At 42.3% G+C, this 15,425-nt stretch overlaps 1 protein-coding gene across 1 annotated transcript in view; it reads right to left on the bottom strand.

Moving 5' to 3' along the window:
* Window positions 1-14,998, bottom strand: part of IGBP1 (immunoglobulin binding protein 1) — a 38,393-nt gene extending 23,395 nt beyond the window's left edge. Inside the window, exons 1-5 of the mRNA XM_061178613.1 lie at window positions 14,785-14,998; window positions 14,116-14,409; window positions 5,820-6,015; window positions 4,160-4,239; window positions 3,333-3,445 (exon numbers count right to left, since the gene is read on the bottom strand). Coding sequence (XP_061034596.1) covers window positions 3,333-3,445; window positions 4,160-4,239; window positions 5,820-6,015; window positions 14,116-14,409; window positions 14,785-14,975 — 874 coding nt within the window. The 5' untranslated portion in view covers window positions 14,976-14,998. The remainder of the gene's footprint in view (window positions 1-3,332; window positions 3,446-4,159; window positions 4,240-5,819; window positions 6,016-14,115; window positions 14,410-14,784) is intronic.
* Between the last annotated feature and the right edge of the window lie 427 nt (window positions 14,999-15,425).

Below are 15,425 nucleotides of genomic sequence, written 5' to 3'. Positions count from 1 at the left end.
TAAGAGAATGTTTAGTTCTGACAAACTGTCTTCCAAAGTGTCTGTACCATTTTACATTCCCACCAACAATGAATGACAGTTCCTGTTGCTCCATTATCCATGCCAGCATTTGGTGTTGTCAGTATTTTGGATTTTGGCCATTCTTACAGGGGTGTAGTGGGATCACTGTTGTTTTAATTTGCAATTCCCTAATGACATATGATGTTGGGCATCTTTTCATATGCTTATTTCCCCTCTATATAATCTTCTTCCGTGAGGTGTCTAAGGTCTTTTACTCATTTTCAAATTGGGGTGTTTAGGGACTTCCCTGGTGGCGCAGTGGTTAAGAATCTGCCTGCCAACGCAGGGGACACAGGTTCGAGCCTTGGTCCGGGAAGATCTCACGTGCCGCAGAGCAACTAAGCCCCTGTGCCACAACTATGGAGCCCGCGTGCCACAACTACTGAAGCCCAAGCGCCTAGAGCCTGTGCTCTGCAACAAGAGAAGCCACCGCAATGAGAAGCCCACGCACCGCAACAAAGAGTAGCCCCCGCTCAACGCAACTAGAGAAAGCCCGCGCGCAGCAACGAAGACCCAAAGCAACGAAAAATTAAATAAATAAATAAATAAATAAATAAATAAATAAAATTGGGGTGTTTAATTGAGGCATTACTTCACTATCTCTGGGACCCACTGTTTCAAACGGGAAGGTGACAACAATTCATATCATTGTTCTTCTGTGTGTAATATGTACTTTATCTCTGGCTGCTTTCAAGATTCTTTTTCTTTTGTTTTCGGCTGTTTGACTATGATGTGCCTATGCTTGGTTTTCACTGTATTTAAAACCTGCTTAGTTAGGGCTTACTGATATTTCTAAATTTCTAAATTTGTGTTTCACAGATTTGGGGAACATTTCACCCATCATTTCTTCAATTTTTTTTAATGGCCCCTTCTCTTTCTTCTCTCCTACTGGTATTCCAATTGTACATATGGTAGACCTTTTTACATTGTTCCACAGGTCACTGAGGCTCTTCATTTTTAACCAATCTTTTTTTTTTTCAGATTGGCTTATTTCAAGTTAACCAACCCTTCCTCCTGTCATTGCCAATCTGCTATTAATCTCACCCAATTTTAAAAAATTGAAATATAGTTGATGTACAATATTATGTTAGTTTCAGGTGCATTACAGTGGTTTGACATTTGCATACATTATGAAATGATCACCACCATAAATCTGGTAACCATCTGTCCCTACACAAAGTTATCACAATATTATTGACCACATTTCTTATGCTGTATATTACACCCCCGTGGCTTTACTTATTTTATAACTAGAGGTTTATAGCTCTTAATCCCCTTCACCTATTTCCCCTCTCCAACCTCCCTCTCCTGTGGCAACCACCCGTTTTTTTGTCTGTATCTATGAGTCTGGTTTGATTTTTAAACTTCAGATATTGTATTTTTCTGTTCCAGAATTTTTTGTGCATAGTTTCTACTTCTCTGAGATTTCTTACCTTTTCATTCATTACAAGTATATTTTCCCCTATGCCCTTAAGCATAGAAATAAGCTGCTTTAAAGTCCTTATCTGCTAATTTCAACATCTGAGTCTTGGGTTGGTCTTCATTGATTGCTTTTCCTCTTGAGTATAACTCACATTTTCTTTCTTTTTTCCCCCCGTACGTATAGTAGTTTAGGACTGAATCCCAGACTTTGTGAATGGTTATGTTGTAGAGATTATGAATTCTGTTTTGTTCCTCTAAAAAGTACTGATTTTTCATTTTAGTTAGTTTTCATTTGTCTAGAACGCAAATTCCAAATTCTGTTTCCTCTGCATTGGGCAGTAGCTGGATTATCCATTCAGTTATTTTAGCTCTATCGAGGGTGCTTGGAGTCGATCCTGTATAGCTTAGTAGTCTGCCAGAGATTTGGGCAGGCTTTACACAATTAGGGCTCCTCCTCTGTGGTTCTCTCCTGGGATATCGTCTCAGTTTTCAGTTGCTACAGTCACCCTGAACTCAGTTCTCTCCTTCCTCATCCGATAAGACTGGTTTCTATCCAAGTTTTACCTACAACCATATTACAGCAAGTGCAGCCTGCCCATGGGTGAAAAGCTATAAAAAAAAACAGGAAACCTTTTCAAATGACCACTCTTCTCTTCGTTACAGTGGAAAGAGCATTGGAAGTGGGAATTTTAGGGCCTGTATTAACATCCGGGCCTGGCCACTTTCTAGCTATGTTTACTTTGGGTTAGTTCTCAGACACCATTTCCTCATTCTAAAATGGGAGTAAGAATGTTTGCTTCATGGGGTTGTTAAGAGTATCAAGTGAGATAATACATGAGATAAGGAAAATAGGCTCAGAGGGGCTAGATGATGTCCTATCTAAGTGGTAGGAGTAACTGGTTACTCCAGATCTGTCCATGCTTTTTCTGCTATGCCATATTGCTTCCATCTTTCTAATGACTACCAGCTCCACCTTTCCCTCCCAAAGACACCTCCAAGTACCTACCATGATCTAATTACCAAACTGAGCACCAAGAACACAGTAAGCCAAAGTCCTTGCCCTCAAGAAGTTCCAAGTACCGTTCCCTTCTTTTTTTAAAAAATTATTTATTTATTTATTTATTTTTGGCTGTGTTGGGTCTTTGTTTCTGTGCATGGGCTTTCTCTAGTTGCGGCGAGCGGGGGCCACTCTTCATCGCGGTGCGCGGGCCTCTCACTGTCGCGGTCTCTCATGTTGCGGAGCACAAGCTTCAGACACGCAGGCTCAGTAGTTGTGGCTCACGGGCCTAGTTGCTCCGCGGCATGTGGGATCTTCCCAGACCAGGGCTCGAACCCGTGTCCCCTGCATTGGCAGGCAGATTCTCAACCACTGCGCCACCAGGGAAGCCCCCCTTCTTATATAAGTGTTGACTGCCCTACAGTCTATGTCTGATTTTGGTCACTCTCAGGGCCTTCAGATAGCTGTTCTGTTATATTCTGTTCAGTCTGTAATTGTTATCTATAGGAGGGGTTGGCCTGACAGAACCTACTCTGTTGTTACCAGAAGCAGAACTGCTATTTATGGATTTTTGGCTTTGCTATCTAGCTGCTCAGTCTGTTTTTATGCCATGATATTTGGAGAAATTAAAAAACTATGCTGTCCCACTGCCCCCATCCTCCCCAAATCATGTGCTATTTATTTTAATAATAAACGAAATAAAATACTGACTAGAATCTTTCTATTACTCAGAATCTTTGTCCAGATTTCTTTTGCTTCTAAAGGGCAACAATACTTGGTCTGAATTTAATTGCTCGAGAGTTAGGGACCAGTAGTGTAGTAGTATAACCACTCTCCTCCCACCCCTCCATACCTGATGTTTTCTTGGCTATACCCTGATCGGGTAATGCTCCAAATTTCTGATGCTGTTCATACCAGTCATTCACTGTCATAGATGCCAGACTTGGATAACCAGCTCCAAATACTCTGCAAGAATCACACTGCATTTAGAAAAGTAAACATAAATAGCTCTATTACAAAGCCTCTTCTCTTTAGTGATAAAGCCTGTGTCTGTTTCATCCTTGCTCCCCTACCCAGCTATCTTCTGAGGATTTGTGCAAACTCCTGTTAGGATATGTAAAAAGAGGCATCCAGGAAGGAGAATTAAAGGCAAGAGCTTTCATGAGAAGATAAATAGCCCAGAATCATCTCCCAGTAAGCAATCCTGGAGGCTAATGCCCCACAGAGGAGTGATGATATGATGGAAGGAGTATTTATACTTGCAGGGTATAAAAGATAAACAGAGGAAGAAGACTCTTCTGCCTCCCTATGGAAAAGCATCCCAAAACTCAGAATTAAAACCTAGATAGGCAAACATGTCCTTTTGAGAACTGTAGCTGAAGGAAACAGTGGGAAACAATTTTAAGGTCTACAATTCTGCCTTAGATTCTTTTCTTCTTTCTGTTTTTAATTAGTTAATTAATTAATTTTTGTTGGTTTCCTTTCTAGCCTATTTTTAAGCTCGAGTTTGTGAGGGAAATGTCTGATGAAGACAGACAAAGTTATCAGAGGAGATAATATCTCTCTGATGAAAGAACAGCCTCCCCAGGTGAAGCCATTACCTTCTGTTACTCATGCACTGTAAATGAACCATAAAAGCAGGGGGCTTGCAAAGGCAACCCACTTTTTAATACTACCTACTTGGCTTGGGCCATGTTCCGAGTGAGAACAAACGGTTTCATTGGAGGCCTGTCCTGACGAGATGAGTGAGAAGTTGATGCCTAAAAAGGAAATTAATTATCAGAAGTGTACTTGTCATTCTGCCCACCCCACTATGCAGGCTCTTATGTCTTTAGGTGCTTGAAAAGCCCTATTTATCAGTCTCTAAGATATATCTGCAGAATACTAATGGTGGAGGTTGGTTAGCTCTCCTGAGGTGGCCCAAGTATCTTGCTGGAAAGGGAGGAAGAGAAAGCTCTCCCAGGAATCATTTCACCACAAGTGAAAAATTACTTGACTTTAAAATACTCCCCTCCAAAGAGGAAGATTCCAAAGCCTTCTTCCATGTTCCATCTAAAACCCTTGAGCTCAATTTGAAGCCCCTTTCCTTAGCCTGGCCTTCAGTGCTAAAGTTGAATTATGAAGACCCTTCTGCTAAAACCCTGTCCAACGTAATTTTGCTATTAATTGTCATGAGCTCCCTAGGGTGTTTTAGAAGTGGATGTTCCTAAAGGCAAGGGGGGGGAAGAATGGGTTAGTATCTTTCATATATAGGTGCACAGAAATGTTTCAAGGAAACTTGGCTGTCCAGGGGCACACCAAAACAAACTATGGTCAAAGAAAAGATGTTCACTTGGTTCTAAACTCCATCACTTCCAGAGCCAACCCCAATACCAAATGAGAGAGCATAAAAACAAAAAACTAAGGAGATGGGAGGATCCAGAAGAGTCCAGCCTCATGATGCCTGAAAACCACTCATCTAGATATGCCCAAGGGGCCTTAAGGCTTTAGAATACTAATTGTTCATTCTTTGATCCTTTCACACGAGAAACTAGGTTGATGTTACCCTGAGGCAAAAGCTCCTGGGCTAATTAGTGCAAATCGAATTAGCAAGAGGTTTCTCTGAGGACTTAAATGCCTGCGACTAGCTGATAAATTCAACTCAATTCATGTTATATTCTGAACCAAAAAATAAGTGGCAGCAGAGCCTAATATTTTGAAGCAGCAGCTCCAAAACACAGTTATGACCTTCAGAGACAGCCAAAGTGGGGTTACACCAAGTTTTCTTTACCAATATGCCCGACATTTTGTGCACAGAGATGTCCTTGCTGTGTTTCATACTTGGGTGACCTAAGGTGTGAGAGTGTAGCATTGTGTAAGGTTAAATCCTGGTTTCTCCCCCAACCTAAACACATTCCATGTCTTTTGCTTTATCTTCTTTTTACTCTTTTCTCTCTCTTCTCCAGTCACACTCTTCTTCTTCATTCCCATCCTATCCCTCTCCGTGTTTATTACAGTCAAGCACAGGTTTTCAAGGCCCACCTCTCTATGCCTTCCTTCAGCAGTCATGACTGCTCACAGCCCAAACCAATTTTCACTTCAGAGAAGCCTCCCTCCCTCCTGGCATGTCACAAAATTACAAAAGACTGGAAGTGTGTTACAGGTTAGAAAGCACTGAGGAACGATACTATAAGCTAGAAAGCAAGCTATCCTAGTGAACCTTCAGCCTTCCTACACTAACCTTAATAAGAACAATGATTTTATGCAGACTTAAAAGGATTTTAGTTTGATTACTCTCCTGTAGAAGATTCAAATCTCGGACATTAGCTTTTTGAGCGATATAGGCAGTGACCAGGCTTACCTCTTTGGAAGAGTCTTTTCCTCTCAGGATCTTTATCTCCTGGTCAATGCTCTCAATCTCTTCTAAGCTGATACCAATCCACCTTCGAAGGTGAAGGAGGTAATATTCACGAACACGTTCATCATCTGCTTGACCACTTTCCACAGCAGATTTCAGTGCAGACAACCTATGCTCCGCCTCCTTCTTCTGCCTGTATCTGTTCCACAGAAACGCATTAGCCAGGAACTTAAAAATAAAGAGGTGTTCCTTCAAAAGCAGGCCACAATACAATTTTACCTTTACAAATGACCAGGGACACCGATTTCCATTTAGGCAAAAATACAGATTCTATACCTCAGAATTTGCCACCAAGGCAGTTCTCTCAAGACGACAAGGCAAGGAAGGGATCAGCAGAAGGTGAGAAATACATTCTGAAACCAGAAAAATATCGAAGTAACCTGATCTGAGCAACGCTTCCCATCATATTTTGAGATGGGAGTGCCTTAGTAATTTTATGACAACAACCTTTACTAGGTTGGGTGCTTAGTATATACAATGTCCATTTGGGAATTACAGCTTCAAATAGTCATAGAATCTTAGGGGTCATTTACCTGCCATTGATGCAGGAATTCCTTGTGAAACAGCCTAAAAAATGGTCATCTCTTCTTTTCTTCTGGGCAAAACATTTCCAGCTCCTCTAACTCATCCTAGTATAATTTGAAGACTCATATCCACCTTGCCTGCCTTTTTCAAGATGCATTCTAGTATGTCATCTATCACTCATTGGACAACTATTTACTGAGTACCTATTGTGTGACAGGTACTGTTCTCAGTGCTTGAGACACAACAGTGCATACAAGAAAGTCCTTGCTCTCCTGAAACTTTCATTCTAGTGTGAGAAGACAGACAAAAAGAAATAGATGAGTCAGGTGGTGGTGAAGTGCTCTGAAGAAGCAAAAAAAGCAAGGTAAAGTGGATAGAGTGATGGTGCGAAAGTAGGGGTGATCTCTTCTTTGAAGAGATGACATTTGAGCAAAGACTTCAAGGAAGTAAGGATGGAAGCCATGCCAGTATCTGAAACGGTGTTCTAAGGGGGAAAAGCAAATATGAAGGTCCTGGGGTGGGAGAGTGCTGGCCTGACATGTTTGAGAAATAGCAAGGACGTCAGTGTGGCTGGCATGGCGTGAAGAATAATAGGAAGTGAGGTCAGAGAGATAGCCAGGGCCATAATTTGTAGAACCCTGTAGGCCAAGAAGACACAAAATATCAAATGTCATGATATTTTGAGAAGAGAAAGCCACTGGAAGCTTTAAAATAGAATACATGAAATGAACTTTTTTTTAATGGACTACTCTGTTGTGTGTAGACTGTGGCGGGGGGGGGGGTGGGAGGCAAGGGTGGAGCAGGAAAATCAATTAAGAGGATATTGCCACAATCCAGGCAAGAGACAGCGACTTGAAATAGGGAGGTGGTGAGATGTGGACGTAATTAAAATATAACAGTATTTGTTGATTTATTGGATGTAAGGTCTTGAGGCAAAGAGAGGAGTCAAGGGAAAACTCCACAACTTCCAAGAGAAGTATCTTGAAATATCTATGTCTGGAACCCCACTCTAGACCTCCAGAATCAGACGCTCCTCTGTGGGTGTTCACCCAAATCTGGAGTTCTTAACCTGAGGTCCACGGACAGAGTTTGGAGGGAGGGGTGTTCTTGAACTCCCCCAAATGTTGTATAGAATTCTATGTGTATGCTTCTTCTTCTTCTGTTTTTTTTTTTTTTTTTTTTTTTTTTTTTACTGGGGAGAGTTTAAGGAGGTCCATGACCCACAAAAAGTCAAGAACCTCCGCTCTGGAAACATTCTTTATTATAAAAACTTTTAGGCTCTTCTGCTCCTTTTAATCAACAAGTGGGCACTTTATGTAATGTTACAAATAACTGTCACAGCACCATCATAGGTGGCCTTCTGAGTAAAACACTACACAGGTCAATTCCTAGTTCATGAATGCTATTACAGATATCACTTGAGAACATTTAACTCTGGTGCCACTCCTACCCCCACCCTCTTTCCTGGATGTACCTAAGTCAGGAAAAAAAGAAAAACACACACACACACACACACACACACACACACACACATATCAGGGCCTTAGAATGTATGTAATCCAGGGTAAATTCTTGGTTAGTCTACTGGGCCTTTGAATAAGGTTCCTGTGCTTCCTTTCCCATCCTCTGCATGCATGCGGTCTAGTCACACTCTCTGGTCTTTCCTTCTTCTCTACTTCCTTTGCTTCTATGACTTTGCTCCTAGTCATCTTTGGGACTTCTAAGTTCCTGAACTCCTATTCTTTGAGGCCAGTGTTTTTTAAACCTTTCTGTCTTAGCAGAAGAACCCTTTCTTCTTATGAGAGCTTATTTGGAACTCCAGAAAGTAATAAAAGATAAAATCCGCCTTGGTTAAATCAGAGGAGGGCTCCCAACATGCCCCCTACCCAGGCACTGTGGTGGAATCTTAGGGCTCAAAGGAACAGATTGTAAACCACCGTCCTAGACCTTCGTCACTGTTCTAGATTTCCTATGGTGAGCCACTGCATGCAAACACTCCCTATCATCCTAGAATTCCCCAGTGCCTGTCACCCTTCTGACTCTGGGCAACTTTCATCATTCATTCCCCTCTTCTGCTCCCAAGTTGCTGAAGAGAGGTAACGAATTACAAATTTGTGTCAAATGAGTCAACTACAAATTCATATGATCAAACTTCAGCGGAACGGTCACTCTTGCTCAGCTATCTTTTTGCTCATCTTTTGTGGATTCCATGCCACCATCATGCTCACCAGATGGCCAGCCAATGTAGAAATTCAATTTCCCTTTTTACCTTAAAATCTCTATAGCTTCACCTTTCCTCCTCTCCTCTTGCCTTTAAGGAGCTAATGTTGTTTTTACCATTCCACTTTGGCTATCAATCCTGTCCCCACCCACATTCTTCCAAGCCTCACTCAATCAATCATCCTCCCTGTCATTAGCAGTTACAATTTTTCACCCTACTGGTGCCTTTCCCCTATCCTAGAAACACCTTCCCTCAATCCATGTTCTGCCTTTTCAAATGACCACTCTTCTCTCTTTTCTAAACAGCACTAGAACTGGGAATTTGAAGACCTGAGTTTAAAGCCTGGCCACTTACCAGCCATGTAACTTTGGACAAGTCAGTACTCAGAGCCCATTTCCTTATTTCTAAAATGGGATAATATCTGCTTCATGGGGCTGTTAAGAGGATCAAATGAACAATATTCATGAAAGTGCTTTGTAAGCAGCAATATATTGTTATCTGATGGGAAAAATTGAGGTTAAGGGGGGCTAGATGATGCCCCATCTACTAGGTGGCAGAAATTGGACTGGTCACCCCAGGTCTGACTCCAAAGCCCAGGCTTTTTCTGCTATACCATATTGCTTCCATCTTTCTGATGACCACTCTATCTGTCCTTCCCAAAGATACCTCAAGTACCTACTATGATCCAATTACTGGTTGGGTACCAAGGATATAATGATATAATCAGGATACTAAGGATATAATTAGTCAAGGTCTCTGACCTTTAGAAGTTCCAAGTCTAGAAAATAACAGATTGTTATGGCCTTATAAGTAACATAAACTAAGTGCTACAGGATCTGGGAGGGGAGACAGGTAGAGAGAAGCTTCAAAGAGGACATGACATTTGTCCTCTCTCTTCCCCAGGCTTCTTTCTATAAGTACTTTTACCTGTACCTTGTTGAGTCTCTTACCTCTGCTCTTTCTTTCCTCTTCCTTCTCCCTTAATTTGCCCCAAGGTTTTATCCTTGGCTTTTTTTTTCTCTCTACATGTTTTTTCTTGGCAAACTATCCACACCCAGTGACACGCCTGAATTTTTAGCACTAGCAGCAAAACAGTCTGATAAGTTTTAGTTACACATTTCCATCTGTCTATGGACATGGCTATCCAGCTGTCACTTGAGGACCTAAATTCAGTAAATCTAAAACTAGACTCATTACTTGCCCAGCTTCTACTTCTCCATTTCTGTCGAAAGAATGTAGGTACAGTTAATCAAGACTTACACTTACGCCTCAAAGATGGGAATTAGAGTAGAGAAGATACGTGAAGAAACAGGTTTTGAGGGAGAGAGAGGACATACCATTTAGGTGTTTTATGTAGGATGGCCTCACTGTGTAAAGTCATGAGGTGGGGGATGGAAGACTTACAGAAACTAAATAAGGATTTGAACAATTTGTTTTCTAATCATATAAATGCTTCTTGCAAAAGTAATATCTCTGATAGTTGTAACTTCATTTTTATCACTTCTTCCCAGTTGAAGTACTATTATAACACGTTAACTTGTCTTTCTGCCCCTCTCTTCCCTTTCAATGTTCCATACACATCACTTCCTTACAGTCCTCCAACCATACTACTCTTAGCTTCTGCCAAATCAGACTATTCTCCATTTCCTGTACATACCTCCAACTACCCTGCCTTGGGCTTTTGCTCATGTTGTTCCCCCTGCTTGTCAAGAATAAATATTTTTTGAGCACCTTCTATATACCAAGTCCTGTGCTAGACATACCACAGAGAACAAGAGAGAAATGGCTCCTGCTCTCATGGAGTATACATTCTAGTAGGGGAGAAAGACAAAGCCCAGAAAGACAGATAAATGAAGAGCATTCTATGCAAAGAGAACATGTACAAAGACTCTGTAGAAGGAAAGAACTGGATCTGTTCAGAACTGAAAGAAGGCTATTACGGCAGCAGTCTAGTGAACAAGGGGAGTATGATATATGACGAGATTGGAGAGAGGCAGATGCCAGATCATCCAGGTCTTTATAGTTAATGGCTTGGATATTTCAGATGAGAGATGCTGGTGTCCTAGATGAAGGTATGATAGTGGAGAAAGAGAGAAACAGAAGGACATAAGGTACATTTTGTAGCTAGAACTGGCAGGCCTTGTTGATGGACTGGATGTGGCAATTCAGAAGGGAGGAACTGAAGCTAACTCCTAGGTTTCTGGCTTAAAACCTGGGTGAGTGGTGGTCTGTTTATTGAGATGGTAAAGACATGAGTGTGGGGGTACATTTGGGGATTAAAAAGCCAGCAGTTCAATTTAGGACATGTTAAGTTTGAGATATCTGTGAAACATCCATGTATGGTGTTCAAAGTCACGAGAGGTCTGGGTTAGTGATATAAATATGGGAGCCATTAGCGAAAAGATAGTGTTGGTATCTCGTCTGTCAGGCATTAAAAAAAAAAAGTTCAAAGATCAAGCTTTCTAACCAAAGAAATGCAAATCAAAACAATGAGGTATCTTTCCTGCTTGCCCATATGGATTTTCTAGGTGTTGCCATTCAATACTGTTGCAGTGGGACATACTTTGAAACTTTGTTATTGTGGAAAGCAATATAATTACCATCAAGAGTCAAAATATTCAAACCTTTTGATTTAGGCACTGGTCCTTCTAGAAATCTGTCCTACAGGAACAGTGACAGATGCAGTTATGTTTCCTCATAACATTACTTAAAATAGCAAATAAAAAATCAACCCATAAACAGGCTAAGCATCTGACCATAAAAGATTAGTTTAAATAATTATGATATGACTGTAAGCTGGAATACTATTTAACCATTAAATACCATGGCTTCAAAAGACATGGGGAAATCAAAACAGGATGTTAGGTTTAAAAAAAAGGATAAAAAAACTATATTTATGGTATTCTTCCAAATTTATTAACTAAAATAACTATGTATCTGGAAGGAAATACATCAGATAGTTAACAAAGGTCATCTCTGAGTGCTAGGATGAAGACTTATTTTTAATTTAAAAAATGTTCTGTTTTCCAACTTTCTACAATGAGTATTATTACTTTTACATTCAGGCTAACCTGTAATTTGCATTTTTAACCATCCTTCTAGTCTCACCTCAAATGCTACTACATTTGGAAACCTTTTCCTTAACCCTCCAACCAGATGTGATCACTCCCTGGTCTTTGTCCACAACACCATTTGTATCTCTCTAGTGCATTTACAGTCTTTTTTTTTTTGGATATATTACGATTATTTGGATACCAAACTCACTGTTTAAACTACCTGTTATATGCCAACGGGCTGCCCCTACCTTCTTACAAAGGACATGATACTGAATTCCACTTCATATCAGTCTATCCCATTTCCTCAAAAATCATTCTCTGTCACTCACTAGCTCTTAACCATACTTTATTATTCTTTAAAGCCCTTACCACCTAAAATCACATTTTTATTTACTAGCTTACTGTCTGTCTCCTCCAACAAAACAAGAGCTCCATGAGGGCACGGACTTTGTCTGGGTCTCCATTACTTAGCACACAGTAAAGGCTCAATAAATATGTTAAATGAATCCATCAATTTTCAGCTCTCTAGACCAGGCCTCTCCTCTGAGCTTCATGCTACAGATACCTTGACTTGGATGTCTCCTAGGCACCTTAAATGCAACATGTCTCCATATACAATTCATACTCTCCCCTATCTGTTTTTCCTCTTCTATTCCCCCATCTCAATGAGTTCCACAGCCACCCACCTACATCAGAAACATGGACATCTTCCTTGCTGCTTCATCCTACCCTACCTGTCACAACCAATTGATCGTTTTCTGCAGATTCAACCCTATAAATAAATATATCCCCTCCATCCCTTCTGCCATTGCAGTAGTAAGGTCTCATCACCTCTGTGACCTAACTGGATCTAATCTTCTCCCTCAGAATGCTTCCTAACTGCTGCCAGAGTATGCTAGTTAAAATGCAAATATGATCTTGCTACTCTTTAAGGAAAAAAAAAAAAACCTCCAGTGGATCCCTAGTCACCAAACAAATCTCAAGCTCTTTAGCATGGCCTAATAATAGGTAACATTCATAGAATATTTACTATGTAACAGACACTGTGCTAGCTGTTTTATGTGGTTTATTTTATTAATGCCTCTTAACCCTATGAGATAGGTACCACTGTTACTTAGACTTCACATATGAGGAAACCTGAGGCTCAGACAGGTTACATAAGTTACCCAAAGTCCAATGGCTTATAAGTAAAGCTGGGTCTCAAACCCAGGTCTCTCATTCCACGACCTGTACTCAGCTACAAAGATACGACAATAGCTGACTGAGTGCTTACTGTATCAGACAATGTGGTAAGAGCTTTTTATGCATTTCTCTTCTATTTTATAGGACCTATTATTATCCAATTTGACATCTGGGGAAATTAAGGCACTGAGGGATTAAGCAACCTACCCAAAATCAGAATGATTAAATCTTGGAGCTGGGATTCAAACCCCTTTCCCAAGTTCTCAGGAACAAGGTCGTTCTTTCACCTTCCTCACACCCCAAGCTCTCCTTGGTCTGAACCCTACAACATTCTTCAGCATCATTCTTTCCCCTTCTTCAACACCCACTTTGTGTTCTAGCATCACCTAATTGCTTACAGTTGTTCCCCACCCCAGCACTGTGGTCTTTAATGTCCCTGTAGCTTTACTAATGCTATTATCTCTGCTGGCTAAAGCCCTCCTTTCCTCTTCCTCTAGATGATACTCCTATGCATCCTTAAACAACTCATCACAGGAGTCACCTCGTCCAGGGAGCCTTCTCCTCTCTCCTGCTCCCTCTTTGGTTAGGTGCCCCTCCTGTCTGCTCTCCCGATACCTTGTGCATTTCCCTATCACGTCATTTTATAATTTATACCGTTTCTATGCCTCTTTTCCTCACCACACTGTATGCTCCTCCAAGGCAGAGACCACCCATATTCAGACAAACGCCCATACTCAGTTTGAATCCCCAGTGCCTAGCATAGCTCCTAAACACTGTGAGCGCTCTTTGTAAAAAACTAAACTAAGAGAGTAAGCAAGGTGTTCAAGGTCACATAATGAAGCTATGCCAGTACTAAGATTAGTTCAGGATGTTACACACCTGATCCAGTATTGTTAGAACAGAGCTTCTCAATCAATTGACCATAAGTGGACTTGTGCCCTTCAGAGATACTTACCTCACTGTACCATGTGAGTATTGCTGTGCTGTGATGTGGGAGAGACTGAGAGACACTCTGCTAAACTACATTGCTGTTGTTGGCAACCATAAGGTGCTAGGGGTCTGACAGTTAGGTATGATCATTTCAACCAAGGCAGAGGCTTCTTGAAAAACTCAGGAGTTTGCTCTCACCAGGGCCTATGCTAAATAAGAACCCAAAGAGTGACACACACCATTGTTTCCCACCCCCCCAGAAAAAAAAAACATGCACCCCTCCCCCCCAACAGCACTGCCATTGGGCAGTCCTCAAATGACCCACCTCTCTATTTTAGCCTGTCTCTGGGATGCCATAGCAACGAGGCTAGGATAGGCCATGGAGGAATCAGCAGTGTTATTTTCAGCGGAGTTGGTCTTGGTTTTGGGCAGCTCAAACTCTGCCACATGATAGTACTGGCACTGAGTTAAGTAGTTTAAAAAGTGTTCTCGAGCCCACTGCAAATGATCTAGACGCTTGCTGGGGTTGACTTGTTTCATGGCGAATGCTCCTTGAAATGCTGGCACCATCAGGTACTTCAGATCGGTGGAAGCAATCTCTTCCAAATCTTCATTTCGGCTGGAAAGAGCAAAGAGGAGGCTGTGAAGTCTGGCTGGGCATTCAAACTGTGGCCCTGGCTTCCTGGGGGAGGGAAGGGCTGGGGTGGGGGTGGGACAAAGGGAGGAGGCACCGGGAACAGCTGCCAGTTTTCTTCACTGACAGTGGCTGAGCGCTCTCACCCAATGCCTATGCAAATAGCCAACACTAGGAAGCAGAGGATATTAAGGATCTCGGAAGAGAGGTGGAGAATGTAAACAATGTACACAAGGTCGCAGTGGGAGGTAGGAAAGAAAGGCTCCGGGTTTTAAAGGTCTCGTGCACCCAGGATCAATGGTTCCGCCCTTGGTAACTATTATTACCTACGTTCCCAGTCGTACTACCCTCTCCCCATACCTGAACAAGTCGAGCTCCAATAACATTTCGGCAGCCTTCTTCAGGAGGTCCAGTCCCTTGAACACCTTATCTTGGATGATCCGGGAGCCGGTGGGTTCACTCGCGACTTCCACTTCGTCCAGAAGCTGCTTGCTGGTTTCGAACAGCTCGGGGAGCCGCGGCAGCACTAACTCGTCTTCGGCTGTTGCCATCTTGGAGCAGAGATGAATACGAAGACCTCACTTCCGGCCCTGGGACAGATGGGCTGGGCTGCCAGCAACGAAACCGGAAGGGGCGCAGCATTGGTCCAGTGGCCCCATTGCTACGTAAGCGTCGGACAACTGCCAGAAGCGGCTTTTAGCTAAACCTAGCAACCGTTTCCATAGACTCATTTTACCAGGCTGCCTATTACCAGTAGTAGGCATCTGTTACAGACACACAACGCGCAAACAAACAAGCAAACCCTAGGCTGGGCAGTGCCGTAGGCTCTGAAGCGCGGCTGTGACGAGGCTGAATTCGGAGCTAGGGCGGGCGCGAGAGGGTAGGCGCGGGCGCGCCCTCGGAGTCCGCCAGGCGTGCGCCTTACCTCGCAAGGCTCTCCCTGGCCTGAAGGGCCGGGGCGGCCAGGGTCGTGCAAGTAGCGCCCCCCTCCGGCTTCCGTC

Source organism: Eubalaena glacialis, chromosome X (assembly GCF_028564815.1).
Source record: "Eubalaena glacialis isolate mEubGla1 chromosome X, mEubGla1.1.hap2.+ XY, whole genome shotgun sequence".
Taxonomy (NCBI): Eukaryota; Metazoa; Chordata; class Mammalia; order Artiodactyla; family Balaenidae; genus Eubalaena; species Eubalaena glacialis.
Note: the sequence above shows the minus strand (reverse complement) of the source record. Positions and strands in the feature narration are given on the sequence as shown.